This window comes from Pogonomyrmex barbatus, unplaced genomic scaffold (genome assembly GCF_055798465.1).
Source record: "Pogonomyrmex barbatus isolate J1 unplaced genomic scaffold, ASM5579846v1 scaffold7, whole genome shotgun sequence".
In the NCBI taxonomy this organism is placed as follows: Eukaryota; Metazoa; Arthropoda; class Insecta; order Hymenoptera; family Formicidae; genus Pogonomyrmex; species Pogonomyrmex barbatus.
Genome location: NW_028297171.1, coordinates 8,510,403 through 8,532,617, shown reverse-complemented (window position 1 = coordinate 8,532,617; position 22,215 = coordinate 8,510,403). Strand labels below are relative to the sequence as shown.

Here is a 22,215-nt window from a genome sequence, read left to right as displayed (position 1 = left end):
AATCATAGTGAAAAAAGAATAAACAAGTTTTCTGTTGTTCTTCCGCTATGATTGGTTCGCGCGTTCCGTTCCGTTATAGATTTCCGCGCCATGCCAGCCTGACTTAGCCGATACAAACATCTACTCTGGATTCTAGGGATTCTAATCATTCTAGTAACATTCTAGTTATAGATAGTATAGTAGTTAGATTTTTCGCACATCCTTTTCTTTCTACGTGACTGCATTCCGATATTCACTGCAAGTACTGAAAATCTATAATATACGTTACCTGAACTATATACAGTTTCAGCACTGGTGAATATCGGAACGCAGCCGTTGGATTGTGTTTGGATGAAAATAGCGCCAGTTTGTGTTTATATCTAACCGATCTGATCAAATATATGTTTAAGTTATCGTGAAAAATCTCCAATTTTTTGACTGAACATTAGATTCAAACGAATTATAGGCTATTGTTTATAACATTAATACTTCAAACAGCAGTAACTCTCAAGTTTTCGTGTATTCATAAAAAACCATGGTTCGACGAAAAGGCAAGCCGAGGTTATAAAATTATTTTTTATGTTTATTTATTTAATTTCGAGATTCCTTACTTTTTGCATTTATCACAATTATATTATTTATCAATGAAAATTATAATGATGTAAAATAATACTAAACAATTATATTATTATCAATGTAAACAATTATATTATTTATCAATGAAAATTATAATGATGAAAAAATATAATCTTAATGTTATTAATATATTCGCTTGGTTATAAACAATATTGCATATTTCTTCCAATTTATTATTATTTATTAATGTTATAATTAATTAATATTCATTTGTATTACTTCAATGTTTTAGGATGACTCCACAGAAATCAGCAGAAAAAAAGAAAGTAAGCAATATAAACTAATTGCTAAACTAAGTATTAAATTTTATATGTGTTATGTATACGTGTAATATGTTTTTCAAATCGTATTATATTTGTATACATAATGCGTATACATATATATATGTACACACACATATTATATATATATATATACTGCATAAATTTATTAAACTGGTTTCATATAACTATTGATAATTATTCTTCAGACATCTGTGATAGTAAGTAGGCCTAAAAGTTATCGCCGAGTACGACAGGAAATCAAGTATCTAAGGAAAACTACGCATTTTTTAATACCTAAACTATCTTTTGCACGTGTAGTCCGAGAAATTATACTTGACATATTCCCTAGACAGGATATCACAAGGTAAATGATGTTACTTTCTGATTTTATAAACTTCTGATTTTATAAAATTGAATTTCCTGCAGATTATGCAGATCATTGATTATTTATTTGTTTTTAAGGGTGATAATTAATTAAAGGAAGAACAACTTTATCTTTTACATATATTACATTAAGAGAAATGCAACAAATAAAATATCACAAAGGATGAAAGAGATCCTTACAGCATAAATTAGGAGTTGATATTAGAATTAATTTGCAGGATACAAGCTTCTGCTCTCGAAGCCTTGCAAGAAGCAACAGAGATGTACCTTGTGCAATTCTTTGAAGATTCAGTATTGTTGGCATTGCATGCTAAACGGGTTACTCTCATGCGAAATGATATGATTCTAATGCGCAGGCTCAGAGGTCGCGGCGATATTATCAATAGATAAGAAGAATCTTGTTTTACAATTAGATCAATATTTTAAGACAAAACAAATTTTTTTTCAATTCTTATTTACTTTAAATAGACAAATATCTTGCTTTTTTATGTAATGTTATCATAAAATTATGAATAATGATGAGGTCTTGCACAAAATTTTATAAAGTTATGACAATGTCATTACAGACAGGAATTTTATAAATATGTTATACCGAAAATGTTAGTTTTAATTTGAGACTTGGATTTAAGCTCAGGGACATATACAAAGACACGTGACAAAGTGTTCGTTGCGTTTTATAAGATAATATAAATAATATTGAAAAAAGCTTTTAATTTGTAAAATATTGATATTAATGTATATGAATATTGATATTTGTTACACGAATATTTTATAAATTCATGTGCTGTTTTATGTAAATTTTATTCCATGTTAATATGATAGTGCAAGATAGTTCACTAGAGATACATCTATTTTTATAAGCTATGTTTGATACACTCTTAATAAAAAAACAAATAAAGAAAATGCAAATAATTTTTTTATACATTTTTCTCATATTCAATAGGAGTAAAAAGCGCTATCGTCTTGCTAAATAAAATTTATTTCTGAGAAACATCTCAATAAAATTCATCTTTACTTTGGTAAAATATACAGTTTTGCAATGATCAGACGGATCTCTTAAACTACGAATATCGAAGCGTTGCCGTTTTGATCCAAGCGGAAACGTATCAGCAATTGGTACAATAAAAAGTGTTAAATAGTAAAATATCTCGCGACCTGAAAAGCGGTCACGGTCATGTATCAGATGTTCGACTTTGTGCATGTGTTACGATATTCTTTATAACTGATGACAATTTTTTGTTCCAAACAAAAACAAAATATGTGTGAATATCTCACAATCGATGAAAAGTAAATGGAAAAAAAAAAATAGGAATCGTATTAAGAAAACATAGAAAACAATAGTAAAATATTCTGTGGCTAAAAGGTTCATATTTTGATCGAATCTTAACTTGAGAGTTTAATTCTATAGCTATAACTTTAAAATTCTAAATGTTATAAAACAATATCTGACGACTAAATATTAGACAAAAAATATTAATTTTCTTTCTGATTTCAATAATTTCTATATTCGAGAAAGGATATCACTAAATCGTACATGCTATCGAACACCACATACAATTGTGTATAACGTGTTTTTTCAGTGTTAGCTGCAATAAAAACAACCATAATTCGTGGCTATGCCACACGCGTCTTTAAACGCGGGGGGGAAAAGAACTGCCTAGAAAAATAGTATTACAAATAACGACGTAATCGTCTAAGCTTCTCAATTCGTTCATTCGTTCCTACATATACATATACGTACATACATATATACATACGCACGCACGCACATACACACACACGCACACACATATGTATATATGTATATATGATGATATCAAATACAATTCAACGAGAAAAAAATACAATACAAAAAGACACCTGGAAAAGCAGGCTATTTCGTAGCTATTCCGAGTCAGGTCTCAGAATTTTTATAAAGACACTTTAGTATTTTTAGGCACAACATTTCGCTATATACTTTCATGCTGCCTGTCATTGTACACAAAGCGAATCACAAAGTTCAGAATATGCTTTCGCACGAAATTAAGAAATTATCGGATGTTGACAATTTTTGCAAGCAATAGTCTGCAAAATTGAAGATTTTCAAATAATGTAATGTGATTTTCAAATAATAAAAAAGATATTTAAATAATTGCCGGATTTTATATTATATTTTTTTTATATTTTAATAAATAATACTTCTTTAGGCCTTTAAAATTAAGATTCTAGAATTCATTGTAAGAATGTCTTTTGATTTTTCTGATAATTTTTACATATTCTTCAGACATAAAATTTTGATGTTATCATAGGAAATCATAAAATAAAGTATATTATAATATATATTACATAATTTATTAAAAGTTAGCTTTCAAAATGTTTTTTTTAGATCTGAACTTATTCGTGTTCGTGCGCTTTTTACTTCGATCAGCTTGCGGAATTATAAAAAGAAGTTTCACAGCTTCACTTTTTCATAAACGACCGCACCTTATTCACGCACTTGTCCATGAAGTTCCGCTTACGCTTAGGCTCTGCACCCGTTGGCAGCGATAGTAATGAGCCCGGTTCCTTTGCCCGATCTCTGTGCCCGTTGTATTCGCTTGACGAGACGCTCCCTTCGGAGTCCAATCCCGCACCACAGCTTCTTGATACTTTCAGCAGTATCGTCGATCTATCATCGTCATTATCGTAATCGTTATTTTCGTTACCATCCTGCACTGTCTTGCTCTGTTCCTCTACCGGACGCTCTTGGTTCATGCACTGTCTATTAAGGCATGCCGAAGATTGTCCTTCCGAGCTAGAACGACGGTTCGGCTTCGGAGGACGTATCGGGGGAGCCTCCTTGTGATTCTCATTCCTATCCAAAGATGTTCGTATGTCCTTCATCTTGGACTTAGATTCCACAGTGTCTATGGTCAACTTAGGAACTGAATTAAGATTCTTGGATTCGACAGTTTCGATATTAGGCTCTTTTTGGCTATCTTCCGAAGAAGAAATAATTTTATCTTCTTCCGAGCTCGTTTGAGAGCATTCCCGACTTTCCTCTTGCTTCATTTTGTCCTGCTCCTCGCCGTTCTTTGTATCTTCATCCAATAGACCATCTAAACTGCGTGACCTTGGCCTGGGAAGCGGTGGTCGTTGGACAATCACAGAAGAGACCGATTTCTGTTCCTGGTCCTGTTGGTCCAGCAGCTCCAGGGAGCGAGATCGCGTTGATGGCGAGGGTGGTTGTCGCGGTGGCCTACGTGGCACTGCCAAATTACTGCTGGTACCCACTGGATGCGTGTGCATAAACTTAAAACGCGGCGACGTGGGTGGAAGGCCCATTAACCAACGAGATGGACTCGACGACTTTCTTAGTCTATAACAAGAAAACAGAATTTATTACAAAATCATGACTCAGCAAGAAATGCATTTCTCCTTCACCTTCTTCGATTAAGTAGAATTTCACATTTTTGTACGGAACAACAAACAATCGTGCCGGAGTATCTAAAAATTCGATCAAATCTGAAAATAATTCTGTTCATTAAAATAATTATGTGAAGAGTGTTGAAATTAACTGCCAGAATACCAAACGTTTTTGTAATATTATCATTATGTTTAAGAATCCTAAATTTATTAGCCCAAAAATTATTTTCAGATTTGTATTAAATTTTTAGATATTTCAGCGAAACTATACTTTTCAATTAATATAAGATCTGTTGCATCAATTAAAATCAAATTTTAGAAAATTAGTCAAATATTAATTTTATATTCTTATTGATTTGTTAGAGTTTATCTGTATTTTGTAGTATATTGCAACAAGGAAACAATGTCTATTTTAGTTTTATAAATTTAAATATTCTAAATATTTGATACAAATTTGATACAAATTTTCTAATCGAACACCGAAACTTCGATACAATTACATCATGCAATTGTACTATTTAAAGATATAAATATAGATATCATATAAATAAAATAAAATGCTATGTATATAATATGAATAAATACACAATAATATGTAAGTGTAGAAAGTTTAAATTACTATATTAGTATACACTTTCAGAAAAATCTTGCTAAAAAAAGCCTTAACTAATAAATTTAACAAAAGAATAATGTACACATTTTACACATAAATTATGTAACATCGAACATCCAAATTTATATAAACCTTCACCTTAAACTGTATATTTATAACACAAATACATATATCTACTTGTGATTTAAGGATGAAAATGCAACGATACTAGGGAATTACTTAATGCAAGGATTTGGCAAAGCGATGGGATGTTGACAAATTGACACTATTTAAACATCGATAAAGAATTTATATCGCTGACTGACCTAGTCGTGATTGTCATAGAACGATTCGCAATCTTGTCTGCATGAAAACAAAATTAGCGTTGCGTTAGTAAGGCTCGCTTCAAAATCGCTTTATAAATCGATTCGTTAACAGCCAATATAAAGAGTTTAATAATTCAGATCATTTAAGATTTGTTCTATCAATTTTAACTATTTTCTTAAACCGACTGCAGTAAGTCTAAAATTTAACTTCTTACAAATAATAATATACTGATTCCATTTAAGAGAAAAATCTTATCTTAAATAATTTTTAAGTATTTTTAAAGAATCTAAATTATTAAATTATTGTAATTAATCAATTCAATCACAACTCAATTTGTTATTATTAAACTTTTCTTCTTTATGCAATTATTTTAAATTATTCTAAAATATTGATAAAAGTTTGTATTCATAATAGTTAATCTATCATCAAATCATTAATATTAGTCTTAGATTTTTGTTGTCAGGGTATTAATGGAGTCTGTAAATTTTAAATTTCTTTCCCGGACATTGACGAATCGATTCGCTCATCAACCTAATGCTAACGTTATACATTAAATTATCAGGGATAACTACCTGCTTGATATAGCTGTGGGCGGGCCGTCTAGTCAGTCTCGTCCACCCGTGGAATCCTTGTCGCTACCCCTGCTTTCGTTGCTGTGCATCCTTTGATAACTGGGCGGCTGTCGTATGTTTGTGTTACTCGGTGTGTTCGGTTGGGCCACGTCTTTGGGCGCCATGCTGCGCGGAATTCCGCCGGATAGATCGGATCTCATAGGTATTTCGCCTCGCATAAACCTTTACAATCAAAGCAAATATTAAAAAATAATTTTATCAATTGTCACACACACACACACACGCGCGCGCGCGCGCGCGCGCGCGCACACACACACACACACACACACACACACACACACACAATACATACACATATATCTCCTTAAGTATTTTTGTATTTAAAGTAAAATTGTTAAATAATTAATAAAATAATTATTTTAAAGACTTATGATATAAGTGAACAAATTTTAGAAAGTTTTTATATCTTTTTTTTAGGATATTTGTTTGAGTAATTCATAAATATTTAAATTCATTCATACTAGAAAAAAACAATAAAAATAAAAAAAACTGCCTTCTTATTGTTATCTTAAATTGTTTTTTAACAAAAGGCACAAAGAAGTAATTTAAAAAGAAGACTGATTACTCTACCTTTCCAATTTGTCTACGCAAGCATCTTGGTAGTCATGAATCCAGCGAACACCATTGAAGTGACAAACCGCTCGCATGTCTTCAGGAAGTTCTTCAGGTTCTGGCCATTGAAAATTATCGATAATCGGAATTATATTACACTGTGATTGTAGAGCAGCAACAATCTCCTGTAAAATAAACGGAAGTATAAATTGCGGTATTGCGTATAGCCAAAATTTAACTTCTCATATTTTAAATATTGATCGATGCTCATCTGCTACTATCAAGCAATTAAAACAAAATTGTATTAAACTGATCAAAAACTAATTTCTTTTTAATAAACGTAAGAAGAACAAGAAACATATCAGAGACTCACCCTGTGTACCCAATCCTTGCATTCGCTGTCCTGTATACACCTTTCCAAAGCCTGGGGTGTAAGCACAAGAAGAAAGTGTTTGGCCTGTCTGATGCTCTGCAGCAGATTATTATCGAACTTGCCGGCTTCGAGCCTCTCGACATCGATGAACACTGAAAAACCACGAAGTTGCAGATGCACCTTCAACAGACTCGCCAGCTGCGAGCCGTTCGATCTGCGATAACTGACGAAAACATCGAGAGATTTGTCGGGTGACTCGTATTCGCACGAGCTGAATTGATTGTGTTGCATGTTCTTGATGGCGTCGAGTATCCTCAGCCGATGGATGCTGTTGGTGATGCCGCATTCAGTTAACAACTGATCCTCCGAGAGATTGCGTATCGAGTCCTTGTCCACGCCGGCGTTCAGCATGCTGTATGTATAAATGGAAAATTCCTGGCCGATCGATTGAAGGAAGTTATTCAAATTACCGGTGTCACGACTGCTGTAATCGGCCATCTTCTTCAAATTCTGCAGCTCGCGAGCGAATCTGCGACGCATGATACCGTTCGTCAGGCCGATATCTTCGCGCAGATTCTCTTCTGTCAGCTGCAACAGCAGGTCACCGTCCACTCGGCTTTCCACAAAGTTCGGGGCTACCTCGGCGAAACCGATCTGCTTCACCCATTCTCGAACGTCCTCGGTGGACCATAAAGGTACTTGTTGGCTGAGTTTATGCGGAATTTCCTCGCCAATTAATCTTAAAGCTTGCGCCGCATATTTAGACGCGATCGCATTCGGACAGCTGGCTACCTTCTTCAGCGGCTCGATCGCGCCAATCGTCCGGAAGATATCGGTGTTTCCCTGTTGCTTCTTAATACCCGCCTCCATGCAGAAGTGGAAGGCCGCCAAATTGCGAGCCTCTTCCCGCTTGGAGCTCAAAACCGGCACGAGCCTTTCCAGCCAGTTCTTGCTCTGACCATGTGCGTGCGCCAGATTTGACTTGGCGAACTCGTAAGGGTTGTGCGACGTAACGAAGGGCTCGACAAGATCGAGGGTGCCAGACTTGAGAACAGCCGCTTCGATTTCCTTGTTGGCAACCAGTACGGCGATAGCCAAACAAGCGTAATACTTGATGTTGTCGTCGTTATGGAAGGCCAATGGAAATAACCACATCGGTACCTTGCGCTTGATCATCGCTTCCTGGTTTTCAGCACCGCCGTATAACGACAGATTCGCCAATGCCCCCGCGCAATGACGCAGAGTCTCCACGTCGTTCTTTCGGCACTCGAACAGCACCGCGTCCAGACCACCCAGTCTAATCACGTCGCTGCAGGTGCCCTCGCTATGTTTAAATAAATGCTCGAGTATTCCGGTGCCGACGCGCGCGTGATCCACCGAATTGGCGTTCTTCGTGCACACGCACGCCACGTTGACCACCTTCTCCAGGCCGTTCTCTACCACGTGGGCGCGATTCTCCGTGGTCAAGCATTGCTCCAGCAACCTCGCCGACGAGAACTGCAGCTCGTGATCGTTCGCCACGCAATTCGACATGAGTAGATCGAGACCGCCGCGCGTCCTTAGGGTGTTGCACAGAGTGTAACCTAGCTCGTGGCCGTGCGTAGGTACCGCCCAAGCCTTGCGTATGATCTCGTTCACCCTGTTCAACAACTGTGGTGCTTTGCTGCTGCTGCTGCTGTTGATCTTGCCACCGTCGGCGCTCGCCTTCAACCGCTCCACGAAGCTATCGAGCAGGTTGCAATACTTGGCAATCGCGCAGTCCACATCCTGCGGATTCGACTTGGAGCATAATAGATCCAGATCGTCCAAGGGTAAGGACAACAGCTCGTCCTCGGCTGTCGGAGGTCGCATGCCGTTCATCAACTGATTAACCGCGCTCGCCGCGTTGATCATCGATGACTTGGATGCACTCACGCCCGACTTGGATGCAATCGTGATACTCGACTGCGAACTCGAAGCCATATGCTTTTCATGGTTGAAAATGCCAGTCGAGGTGACCGTCTGTCGTTGCTGCTGCGCTGCCATTGCCTTCTGCAAAATACAAAAATATCATCCGTTTGTTACTTTGAAATCTTTAAAAATATCGCCAAAGAGAAAGATCGTCGAGGATATTGACAAACATTAGAAATATCGCTCTGATAAACAGAACAGATATATTTCAGACATCTCGAGGGATACTTTTCTAAGTAGTTTTTATTAACATGATGTTTAATGTATTTTTATCAAAATATTGATAAAAATCCGGAATATGAACAAAATCCGGAAAAATAAAAAAATTATTTGCAAAAGTAAGTAGATTTCAGAGTAAAAGAACTAAGTATTACTGCATGATTACGCTACTCCAGCAAGCAATACAATTTGCAAATAAATCTTTTATATTTGTAAGAACATTAAACACCTTTCCGTCTACTTAAACAATCTGAAAACATCCGTGTCATTATGTAATAATCATAAATATGATGAGAATTAAAATGTAAAATTTACGCGTGATTATATGTCGCGCACAAGTATAAAACATCGATAAAGATGTAACATTATTGCTTCCCTCAGTTCTGTAAACTTTACACTTCATTTACCATTCGTGAATCAAGACTGCACTTTCTGAGCATCATCCCGAACGAATACGAGTGATTTTGGCCTCTTTCGCGTCTCTTACTTTGTGCTTCTCGATTCAGTCGCGAGTCCACTTTTCGACTGGGATCCGAGCTCGCGTTCGCCGGCGTTTAAATCACCGCTCGTTGCATCGCGGATGCAGAAACAGCGTAAAACAGTGACACGACTTCGCATGCCAAAATGCGACGCAGCCGCCGACCACAGTTCTCTAACATCGTTAAAAACAACGATTTATGATTTAGGCTGTTGGTACAGTGGGTGGATTTTAACGCGCGTTCCTTGGTGAACCGCCAGAAACACGAATGTAAGATTCCGTGCATAATGGAGGGAATAGGAATAGAAATAAATATTAATCTTTTGGAAAATCTTTTGGAAATAAAAATTCGGAATAAAGATTAAACGCACAATCGACACAAGTAATAAAATATAGCTATTAAAATATAGCTGCGACTTTACGACTTTACAATTTTCCAATATACTGTGATCTGTTCGATCAAGAAGAGTTTCGTAAATAACTCATAAGAGTTCGTAAATTTAAAGGAAAGTCATATTCGACAGGATAAAATTAAAGCAGAAAAGCGTGATAAAATCATAACAATATTCTCAAGCCGTAAAATAATTTAAAAATAATTTAGATTATGATCATTGTTCACGGAAAAGAAGAAATTTTCGCAGGAGAGAGTGACACTATATTTATACATAAAATCGCACATGCGGAGGTAACGTTTCGGATGAGACTGAAGGCTCAAATTCGAGACTTTTTGTGCTGAGAGTCTCGACGCTATCGAGAATCTCATCGAGACTCTCAAATACTTGTTGAAATGCTTAATTAATCGTCAGTTGTCCATTTGCCAATTGTGATATTGTAATTCCCTAAGCATCAATATAAACATTTGGGTGATAATCTAACAAATGCTTTTTTAAACCACTTGTATTAAAGTTTTCCATTTTTATACATTTTCTTACTTTCTTTTCACTTTCGCATATTAAACATTTTCCAAATTTCATCTTGTCTTCATCTATTGAATAGGCAAAATATTTCTTCAATATACTCGACCTCGGCGAATTAGGTACTGATTGTTTTACACTGTCGGTTTCTGAACGAAACATTTTTTAAAATTTAATCTTCACTTTCAGAAACGATATTCAATTACGGAGATTAATGTCCTGAATGGAGAAAGTGTTTCGTAACTTCGTCTTTCCAAAACAAGACGAAGAAGCTAGATAGCCACACGCGCCAAGAGATCGGGACGAGATTGTATTGTCGAAACCAAGCCGATATCGAAACAAAACTGAAAATTTCGAGACCAAATCGAGAGCTAATCTCGTCTCGTCTCGGCGAGACCGAATCACTAATGCGAGATGATTGCGACTATGTTTCGTCGCAGGCAATGATATATGAAGCTTTACTTGATTTTCCGGAGACGGAATACCAAGACGGATTACCTTTTTTTCGAGCAAGCTACTCAAGAAACTGATGCGGATTCACTGCGTAACTCCCGATAGACTGCTAAGCTCTCCTCCTTTTACCTTTATATTCTAGACTGTTCCTTTTTTGACGCAATTTCCGTTGTTATTGTAAAAGGAACAATCTAGAATTATAATTATCGTTAAAATAACAATTTGTTGATGTTTGCGGTCGCGCGAGGACAATAGTCGTTGTCAAGCGCTAATTGGCTTCTCCACTTTGAATTAGCCGCTACGATTCGATGCCAGCGTGAAAACAAGTGTTCCCGCGTTAATCTAATTGGCGCACGTTATCCTCATAAGGCACGAAATATAATCGAATAGCGCGAGACGTGCAGGGCGCGGAGAGATTGCGCTGCCTAAATCTGGTAATAATATCCTATCACTAAGGTTGATCAATCTCGTATTAAAATGTCAACTAACGAGAGCTATTGCAATCTCAACAATCGCGTTAAATATATTATGTATTATTTAAAAAGTAATTTAAAACAAATTATAATTTATATTCATATTTAATTTATAAAGGCCATATAGATAAAATAAAAATTTCAGAGATAAAGATATATTTCACGAAAATCATTGTTTATCTACCTTTTCAGAGGTAAAGGAATCGCTTTGAAGTTTCATAGTGGATGCTGCCATGTTGTTGCTCTCCTGATGTGAGAGATCACCAGCCTTCAAGCTTCTCTGCTCCTGAAAAAGAAAAAAAGAGTATACGTTCAATATTTCTCTGATTTAATTGCAATATTTTGTAATCTTAATTATGTCGATATTCCGAATATAAAATTTTATAAAATCGCTCTTCTAGAAAATTAAAGCCCAAAAATTTTTCTATGTTCTTCATTTCTACTCCTTTTGATCAAATTTTGATATCATTTCGTTATCATTTCGACTTTTTATTTCTCACTCGAGATTGCTGTGTTAGCGATCCAGAGAAAATATCGCTTTGCAATTGAGATTTGTAAATATTTTCGTTTGAATCGTATCGTTTTTTTTTTATTTTATTTTTCTAAATCATCAAGTTCAGCGAGTTCAGTACAAGCTGTGATAAAAATAGACATTTGGTAGTTCCATGACATCTATGTATAACGCGCCGCCGCGCGTTGCAAGAAATTAGCGCGCGTTATCGAAGGTCCACTTATGGCGCACTCGCTAATTTGCAGAAGCAGATAGATGATAGCATCTTGTACTGAGAGAGTACAACTGTTGCACTGTACTCGGGATGATGCGATTTTTTTCGGTGTTCCGACACGCAGCTACAAAACACACACTTCGCGAACAGAAACGCATAATGAGATACGCGTTTCTGTCATTCTAATCTTTCGTCCGACAGTTACTCATCCTGATTGAATAGCGCGAAGAATCGAGAAATCGCAAGAATATTGCGCAGGCAAAAATTTATTTATAACACGGTATATAAATATATCGTGAAAAAGAGAAAGAAAGGCTTGTGAAAGAGAGAGAGAAAAATTGTTTAACACAATTCTGCGATTCTACCGCGAACTTTCGTTTTCAGTATTTAATAATATTTAATAATATTGTACGAAAATTATTTGAAGAAATTTATATTCAAATCAATATGTTCAAATCATCATTGAATCCGATAATACATTCAAATATTTAATCACTGAAAAGATTATCATTACATATACTTTTCGACCCGTTATGCTTAAAAAAAGATTATCTTATCATTACAGAGAGAAGAAAGAGCAAAAATATTTTGATCTAAATAATTATAACATTTAGTCAAACCAATTTCTAATATAGATAAATGCCATGCACCCAACTACACTAAATGGCAATAAATACTCAATCTAGTATTGTTGTCGTCTGGTATACGAGTCGTTCTTATCACTACTACGTTTCTCCAAGGATGAGAAGGCACAATGATACTTTCCCCTCGAGACTTCGCGATACAATGATCTGCATTGTGAAAAGCTTGTCGAGTCTTCTGGCTTTGTTCCCTCATCGTCGACTATTCCTCTTCTCTTCCGTTCAGCACTCCCAACGTATTTCTCTAAATATAATTCAAGCGTGTCGTCACAGCTGCCTGTTAATATGATGCATTAAGCTCGACTTAAGCTAACTTTACTACTACTCCGCTCTTGTCGCTTGCCATCTTACTTTGCAATTCATGACATCGATGATAATGTCGCGAGTGGATGTATCAACAGATGAGGAAGAGCGTTATCTCATTGCAAAAATCAGCCCACGCATTCTGCAGCAGAATGCAATCAAAATTCCGTAACGTAAAACAAAACAATTAATTTCAATTGTAATTTTTCGCATGTAAGTTAATAAATATGTTTGATACATTTGCATTAAAATCTTCCTCAAGGTGGGCCTCGCTAACTTCTACGAACACGACTCTTTTTTCATGAGGTTTAAAGAACATGACTTTTTATAAACTTCATTTTTTCAATAATAATATTCTTCTTTTTATTAATAATTCTTAATCAGCATATATGTTACATGAATTTCCTCAACGATTTTGACGATTAATTTCTTGTATATAAATGACGAGTATTCGATCGCGCAAGATTTTGTTTTATTTTTAACTCAGATGTGATATTTTAAAAAACCTCGACTGATGTGAACAAACCCTCGATTTTAAATACATTCTGTGACGTATCGCGTATATTTACATCAACGACAAGTGTGGAACGACCATACGCTTCCTCCAAAATGGTTCAGTTCCGACTTACAGAATAGCTTATCGGCTTATAACGATTCGATAATTCAATAAATATATTATCGAAGATGCAGAAGAGAAAAAGTACAAATACGAAATAACTTAAACTTACCACTCGCGACTGTTCGAACTGTTTTCGATGTAATATTCCACGATGTATCGGCCACGGTGCGCTCATATTTTAATCGATATTCATATCACTCTTTCAATATAAAACAAAATCGATATGATGATAGTTATTTTTCTTAATTACAAATAAATCACGAAACATCCTTAAAGAATATAATGCATAATTCACCAAAAAAGATTTCAGAAATCAATTAAAGTATAATCAATACAATTTCAAGAAAATTTCTTCCAATTATTCTGAACTATATATTATTAATTCAATAACACTCAGTCATCAATTAATTCTTATCAGAGAATTATTTTTCATTATAATTTGATTATTTTAAAATCCTTTTATTTAGCTTTAACAAATAATTATTTTTAATTGTTTCAAAGCAAATTGTTTTCAATTATTCTTAACAGAATTACTTCCCATAATCGATCCCGCATTTATCATACGTGCGTACATCAAATGGCATACATCAAATTTAAAATTCAAAATTCGCCCGACAGTTTTCTTCAAAGTAAAATAATTATAAATGATATGTGGTTTCCGATCGGGTCGTAGAAAACACGAGAGCTTTTGATCACTATGGTCACGAGTGTGATGGCAGCGCGACGCAAACTAATCTGGACTGTGCTTAAGTGTGATTCACTACCCGGCGAGAGAGTTTAATTCCGTTACGCTACTGCGAAGCAGAGAGAGGGAAAGAAAACAGAGGCAGAAAGAGAGGAAGAAACAGAGAGAAAGAGAGAAATGCATTTCCGCACGTCAATCGCGTAATCGGTGCACTGGCTTTTTAATAGTCCCACCGTTGCTGCTATTTTTCGACTAGCCTAGAAATAGTTCGCGAGCGAATCATTCTCGCGAATGACTCGCTCGTTTTCAATTTCACACTCGCGGATGGATTAAATATGAATTTTAATTTTGATCGTTCGCTAAGACACGCATTTTTGCGTTTTCGATAAAAGTACCGTCGTAAACGCGCGACAATAACTTCTGATTAAATACGCTGAAGATATGGTAGATTTGATTAACTGGAATAACAGTTCGCGTGATGTTTCGCTGTGTGGAACGTGTTTCCATAACAAGACAAGATAATTAATGCAATCATGAGTTTGTAATACTTTTACGATACTCATTAAATTCTTTTGGGTAATTCCATAATTACGTATTACTTTCACACAGCGATGAAGCGAATGATTTTTCACTATGAGTGTGTTACGTAACTTAAATCGTTTAATGCTGAATTAAAAATGCGGTATCCATTTTTTTTATTTTTACGCAAAATCGTCAAATAATTCCAATTCAATATCCCATATTGATACACATTAAAGTTCGATGATCGATTCCATATTAATTTAAAACGAGGTTAAAGTCGAGACTTCTGCGATTATATAATGTATATAATGTGTGTATATATATATATATATATATATATATATATATATATATATATATATGCAAGATATCATTTATATACGCGACGCACACAACTCCGATATTCCATACGTTATCTTTATCATTGTCAACTCGATATCAGGCCAAATTTCCGCGACGGAAAGAGATTTATGTCGCAATCTCATGACTGTTTTCACTAAGCCTGCACAGGTCTCTTATCACGCCTCTATTCTTATCATCCTTTTGTTGTTCGATTCAACGACGATGGCCTCTTTTTCGGACGGGAAAACCCGCGACAAGCCCACGACACGTGTATCTTGCGCTACCACTGGTAAACGTGTCCTTGAAATCGGCGACGTCACAGTCGGCTGGTAGTTTAACTACCACGTGCGCACGCTCTATCTTCGGTTGCGATCTACCGAGGTATCGGCGACACCTAGCAGCATTCATAATCGTTGTCTTTGGCACGTCTTCCGACCTCTCACCGAAATCTGAACGATGATCTCACGTCGCATCACGTCGCGTCGCATTGCTGAATGAACTGTGAAAACGAAACAGCGACTCTGTCATCGCCGACAGATGCACGGCTCTCTTTTAATATCGTCACTGTTCCTCGGGACATCGCGCGTCTCTCAAAAATCCAAAATTAAATCCCGGACATTCCTCCTTAACACACAGTTTGAGATTAAAATGATGCGAGAGCAATAAACGGCTCTTGTTATCCCTCTTTCGCGAAGCGCAACTAAAAAAGGAGTCACTTTGATGCGATCAACAGCGAGAAAGAATTAGAGTGAAATTATGTATTGCTTTCGCAACCCAAAGGTCTGCTAAAAAAACGTTCGATTTTGACAAAATCATCCTACCATTTGCGAAATGACATTCTGGTTGCTCGAGATCCGAGGATGAAGACGATCGTGCGGCATCCCATCACTATGGGCCCTCGGACCTGGGAAAAGGCCCCGTGCCAGCAGCCTCGATAGTTGATGTCCCATGCAACATGCAATCAACTAACCAAACCCACCGACCTACCGACCGACTGACGACGAGCGACGTCGCGAACAAACTGCTCCTTTGCGGGGTAGCGGATTATCGACCTGGGGGTTGCGACGGGGGACTGTTTTCGCACTCGGTCATATCCGCGACTATCATTTCCCCCCTTTTCCTCCGTTTGCCATGGAAACGTGGGTGATGTCTTCGCGAAAGTACGAGAAAGTACGAGAGAGAAGCGGGAAAGAGTAAAACAAACAAAGAATAGTTTAAACTTTGAAAATAAAAATATTTTTTATTATTTTAAAGGAGCCTTTCGTTTTGCGACAGTGTTTTCTTTTAGTTTCTTTTAATTAAAACAATAAAGGATTTATGACGATTAAAAAAAATGTGTGCTCATTAAAAATGTAACGCGAATTTTGAATAGAATATCGCGGAATTAATATTTTTAAATTTGTTTTTCCGCTCGAATTTCAATAAATAAATCACAAATCGAACAAACAATTTTTATCTAGTTTCATTGAAATTAAATTTACGCCACGTTGTAGTTCTATGAATTACTCGCATTACTGTAAGTGGAAAATCCTTTTTTGTCATTCTCTTCAAGTTCTCTTCAATACATTGACGCCATTGATTTCCAACAATATCTTATGTAACAAGCTACTAACAGAGTACTATATAACTATATAAATGTAAAGAGACACGAGTATATATTTCTACTAAGTAAATCAATCAAAATTTCTAGATGTTTATCTCTTTCATAATATTTCATAATATTTGCACTAAATAAATTATTTTACGAGCTGCCAAAAACATAAATGTATTCGAAAGATAATAAAAAAATAAAAGAAATAAATCTAAAAAAAGATTATAGCTATTAATCGCAATCAAAAAATCTCTTTATCAATAAGCACACATATAGAATGTCTGTTGTTCCAACAATGAGACACAGTCAGACAAAGATGTTGTCTTCACCTAAGTCTGGCGGCATCTGTCGGCAAAGCTTTCAAGTCACAAATCGTGCAGAGATAAGTGTAACGGGATATATCGTGTACTTTTATCAGACATATATACACAGGGTGATTCCCATTAATTACTATGTGCACATAATAATTTATTTTTTTTTTTTACTTAATAAATTATCTCCGAGACATAAATGATCCTCACGAGACTCATTTTTGCGGATTGGATGGGAAATGATTGGCGATGAAATCGCCGAGAGCTGACCCACCGGAATGGGTGTCGCAAGGCCGACACGTGGGGTCAAGGACAAACACCCACCCACAGGAGGGCATGTAAAAAAAAGAATAACGGCCTGAACACACTCACGAAGTAACACGCAACCATCCGCGATTTTCGAGCCAAGCACGCACCTTTTGTCCCAGGAAAGACGGCGATTCATCTTCTTTCCGAGCCAGTCAGACCTTTTTGTTGCTGGTTAAATCTACCTACGCGATTCACGCGAAGATGCCATCAACGAAGGGACATTCCATGCTCGAAAGATTAATTATCTTTTTCCTTCTTTGTAATAATACAAAACGTAGATTAAATATTTTTCATGACTGCAATAATGTAAATCAAAAATTAAAATAATACACGATAGAAAGTTAAAGTGTATTTTAGGAAAAAGTTTCGATATTTTTTGTAATAGAAATTAAAATAATTCGAAATATATACATAATATATAAAGTACTAAACATCTTTTATATAATAAACTTGAAATAACGTAAAAAATAGTATTTATAATTTCTTTAATTTGATATAAATATATTCTATTTTTGTGAGCCTTTATTTCCAATTAGTAAAATATTGAATAACTTAAAACTTAAAGTTTAAATCACGCGACATATTTCTAAGGTATATATATTAATAAAATAATTAATAAAATAGTTATTTTTATATGTATTTTGTATGCATCAGATCAATAATTTTTCTCAACAATTTTCTTTCAAAATCATAAATATAACTTTTTCTTACCATATTTTTTTCATTTTTTATTTTTTGTTGGAGAAAGAAATATATAACAGAACTATAGCAAGACAAATCGTCGAATCTCGATGGAAGCTCGACGGCTTAATTCTACCGGGTGACCCGTATCGTGCGTGGATAGAGTTTTCGCGATTATTTACGTCTGGCGGCGTGTCGTCATCTAAATTTAGACGAATTTAGCTAGGTCGGCTACTACGTGGCTCCTTGAGTCAGCAGCATGCGGATTTCTGAACGCAAGCCAAACCGACTTCTCGTGTCGAACGACACGTCTCACGATTACACGATTACACGAGATCATCCGCGAACTATCCGCCTGTCGCGATATTCGTACCATCTCTTTTGCGAAATCATCGCCTTGGACGATAGTCAAGGTCGAAACTGCAGTGTTGCTATTGAATGCATATAACGAGAAAGCGCGACTTCGATTCGCATTATTCAGCGAAAACGTCGCGCGACTTTTGCAAGATGAAGACGAGTCTCGAATCGTGTAATTTGACGTAACTGATCATAATACTGATCGATGTTTATCGTTGTATTTAAATCCAGCTGAATATATAAAATTGCCCAAAAAACGACATTTTCCTTTTATAGATACTTTTTTTTGTTCACTTTGTGTGTGTAAAAATTTAATTTTATTTATACCATCACTCGTTTCGTTCGTACTTTTAATAAAAATTTAACTTTTATCTACAGAATAACACAGAACAACTAATCTCTGCATCGCAATAAAACTTTCCATAAATTATCTTAAATAGTTAAAAATTTTATATAAAAAAATTGAGATTTTTCCTTATTACATTTAAAAGCACGTCTACTTTATACATCTACTTTATACTTAAAATAATTTTTGATCCAGATTCTAAACTGCCGCAAAATGTTTTATATTTATTGCTTTTAAATGCGCTCAAAAATGATCTATAATTTTTCACAATTCTTTCAATTGTAAATAAATATAGGAATAATATTTCCTTAATTCCGTTACGTGTAAAACATATCCAACATCTCAAATTCTCGAACAGACTTCAAACGAACACGTCCTCATATTTTCGCTTTCATTTTTGTCGTAGGTTCCGTTTTTTCGGTCTTTTCGGAAGTCACGTAGTTAAATACGTGATACACGGCGTGCAGCTTTCATTTTAGTGCGAGCAACGGGACCCCCCCGACACACGTTGAGGAAAACGCAATGTACGCGCATGTCAACGACCTCTGCAATCGCGCCATTTACCCACACGGTTTCCGCACGCTGCCGCGAGCCTCGTGCCAAATTATTCGGCCGCGCCCACAGCATCTTCCTCTCGATCCTTTTGTTACCCCGAGCGAGAAAGGTCAGGCTCAGAGAGCGAGAGCGGACGTCTTCTCGGCGGACGTAGAGGAGAGCTTTTGTCCACTCACGTTTCAATTTTTAATTTGGACCACTACATTGTTTACGAACACGCGGGTCTTTGACCACAGGAAGTATCGAATGTACAACTCCACTGCGTGACACCGATCGCGGTACTCGCGTTCTGCCTTACTCCTCGGACCGGAAGTAATAAGCACAGTATTTCGCCCGTAATTTCACGCGTTCACGACCCTCTCAGTGACGGACAAGTTTGACATTTATTTGCAACTACATAAAATTTGTTTCCCTGTATAACATGTCTTACTTCTTTTTTTATTTTATCTACATTTTTGCATTCGTTTTCGTATCTCTTCATTCGATGATTTGTCTCTAACATGCTCTACTATTATCTTGTACAAATATAATCGCTATGTTTCCTTTACTTAGCGACAATAATATTTCGACGCTCTAGAATTATTTCATTCGGTACTGTTCTATTTATTCAAGTACAAATATCACTCACCCTCGCAGCAGCGATGCTCTTCTCCGCCGAGACGCCGTCAAGCTCAACGCGTGCCCTCGCCGCCGTTGCGGCGCTTTGCTCCTTGTAGGAAACATCGCCGGCTTGCAGAGCTCTCATCTCGGCACTGTTCGCCGTCGCCTTTTCAGCGCTAAATCCATCTGTGACGACCTAACAGAAACGAGACGACTGTTAAACGCGAGGGCAGAATGAAAGCGAACCGGCAAACCGATCGTGTTCGAGATATCGAGATGCACAACGCTGGATCTCTTAATGTCTCTTTGCACACGATATTCGAGGATAGGACTCGCAGTCCTTGACCTAGACTACCTGGAGGAAGCCGCACCTCGACTGCCAGCCATTCGCTACGCGTCTAACATTATCGCCGATGTTCGCAATATGTAACGGTCTGTCTATCGAACGTCGCGACTCGCTCGGCAAATCCGAGCTAAATCAATCGCGCAATTCTTATCAAATATGTATTTTTAGGCACACGTTATTTTGCGAATACCCGATGAATGGCTCGAGTTCACTTGCTGATAGCGTGCGCGAACTCTGTTTTCAACATTATGAAATTCAGTATCTCGGGTAAACCGACAAACATTCTAATTATTATTTCCATATATTATGTACCATATTTTACTTAATTTCATTATTAGAGCTTTCTATAATTTTCTTAATAACACTCTCTCTCCCCCTCGTTTTAATCAAGCTCAAGACCTAAGCAATCTTATAAATCTTTAAAAAATTATTCATTAACAATATGTAAAAGATAATTTTTAATTTTTGTTTAAAATAAAAATAAAAAAAAATAAATGCAAGAAAAGCATCGCTCACCTTTGTCTTCGAGGCGCTAGTCATTTTCTTTTGTTCGAATTTCATAGTTTCCTGACCGGCAGGTAAATTTGCCATATTTGATATGTTTATTGGCGGGCTTATGCTGTGATGAAGATTATTCAGCGAGTTCAAGGAACTCAACTGAGACGGAGAATTGCCTGTTAATGTTACAGCATCGCTGACAGGTGGTGGCGTGTCTGGATCCGGAAAAGTCACCAATGGCTCTGTGAGATCGGCCTCTTCCGGTCCACTGCTATCTCTGTAAAATTCACGAAAAAAAAACGTAAGTTTCATATAAAATTTCTAATATCGCGCTTTTAGTCTCCGATTAATTTTTATTTTTAAAGAAAGAGAATTTTATATATTAAATTAAACATAAATAAGAGATAATATTTTATTACATTTCGACATAAAATTCTTTCTAAATAAAAATATAGTAAAAATATATTATATATATATATATATATATATATATATATATAAATTTTATATAATATATCAGAAAGATCTCAAAATATATAAGAAAGACTTAAAAATAAAAGTTGAAGCAACATGTTATATAAATTTTAATTACTTTAAAAATTCTAATACACACGATATTTTTTTTTTAATAAAAATTGTACATTGTCATTTTGATTTATGGAAGTTAACATTTTCAAGAAAGATAAACAAAAAAAATTATTCTACATTATAATTTTTTTCTCACGTAAAAAAATTATTATCCCATTTGTATCAATTTGTATCATTAATAATGGATTACTTTATAAAGATGACTCGCCATTAAAATAATGTAGTCAGTTTATCATACAATAGCACATTTCGTAAAATTCATAAAAATATTTCCATGCTATTATGCAGATTAGAAATTAATAAAATTATATACATTTTTTTATGCATCTTTTGCTGTGATATAATCGCAATGGAAGATTATCTTATATGCCGAAGAATATAAAACAGCATGAGTGAGCAATGCGTTAAAAATAATCCGACTGCCGCGAAAATAGCATGTGAATCGAAATTATGCGTATACAAATATTCATCGTTGACACGCTTCAGAGCTTTCAGTTAGGAAAGCTTAGTTGCAAAGTCTAAACGTGCGTCTGAATTTTTAGAAACTGAACGGAATGAATCATTGAACTAATAACTAGAAATGAAAA

The 22,215-nt window shown here is 35.8% G+C and overlaps 2 protein-coding genes and 1 long non-coding RNA gene across 10 annotated transcripts in view; 1 reads left to right on the top strand and 2 right to left on the bottom strand.

Moving 5' to 3' along the window:
• The first annotated feature begins 211 nt into the window (after nt 1-211).
• Nucleotides 212-2,174, top strand: LOC105434150 (putative histone H3.3-like type 3). Of its 2 annotated transcripts, none has more exons than XM_089083371.1 (4): nt 212-530; nt 848-881; nt 1,085-1,242; nt 1,481-2,174. In XM_089083371.1, exons 2-4 carry the CDS (start codon nt 849-851, stop codon nt 1,650-1,652), a joined length of 363 nt encoding a protein of 120 aa, XP_088939497.1. In that variant the 5' UTR covers nt 212-530; nt 848; the 3' UTR covers nt 1,653-2,174. The 2 variants fall into 2 exon arrangements, with proteins under 2 accessions (XP_088939497.1, XP_088939496.1); XM_089083370.1 differs by having other exon boundaries at nt 214-540.
• Nucleotides 2,175-4,458: 2,284 nt separating this feature from the next.
• Nucleotides 4,459-22,215, bottom strand: part of Sarm (sterile alpha and armadillo motif) — a 116,448-nt gene continuing 98,691 nt past the window's right edge. For 6 of the 7 annotated variants that reach the window (XR_016140937.1, XR_016140935.1, XR_016140936.1 and 3 more), the window contains 8 exons: nt 21,059-21,317; nt 20,225-20,392; nt 11,794-11,895; nt 7,123-9,153; nt 6,768-6,934; nt 6,138-6,359; nt 5,565-5,601; nt 4,499-4,599 (listed from right to left, as the gene is read on the bottom strand). Coding sequence is in view for 1 of the 7 variants with exons in the window: in XM_025220070.2 (XP_025075855.2) it covers nt 6,170-6,359; nt 6,768-6,934; nt 7,123-9,153; nt 11,794-11,895; nt 20,225-20,392; nt 21,059-21,317 (2,917 nt within the window). In the remaining 6 variants the exon portion in view is untranslated. Of the gene's footprint in view, nt 4,600-5,564; nt 5,602-6,137; nt 6,360-6,767; nt 6,935-7,122; nt 9,154-11,793; nt 11,896-20,224; nt 20,393-21,058; nt 21,318-22,215 lie in introns of all 7 variants that reach the window. The other variant, XM_025220070.2, reaches the window with a different exon arrangement.
• Nucleotides 13,187-16,408, bottom strand: LOC148934970 (uncharacterized). Its single transcript, XR_016140941.1, has 3 exons — nt 16,268-16,408; nt 14,007-15,945; nt 13,187-13,420 (listed from the first exon to the last, which is right to left on the bottom strand). It is a non-coding gene; the product is annotated as an uncharacterized LOC148934970 (long non-coding RNA).

Bases quoted from the DNA above. Each gene is read 5' to 3' on its own strand.
- LOC105434150 (XM_089083370.1), top strand. From the start codon at position 515: ATGGTTCGACGAAAAGGCAAGCCGAG. The intron at 541-847 runs GTTATAAAATTA...TCAATGTTTTAG, and splicing joins CGACGAAAAGGCAAGCCGAG to GATGACTCCACAGAAATCAG. The intron at 1,243-1,480 runs GTAAATGATGTT...ATTAATTTGCAG, and splicing joins CCTAGACAGGATATCACAAG to GATACAAGCTTCTGCTCTCG.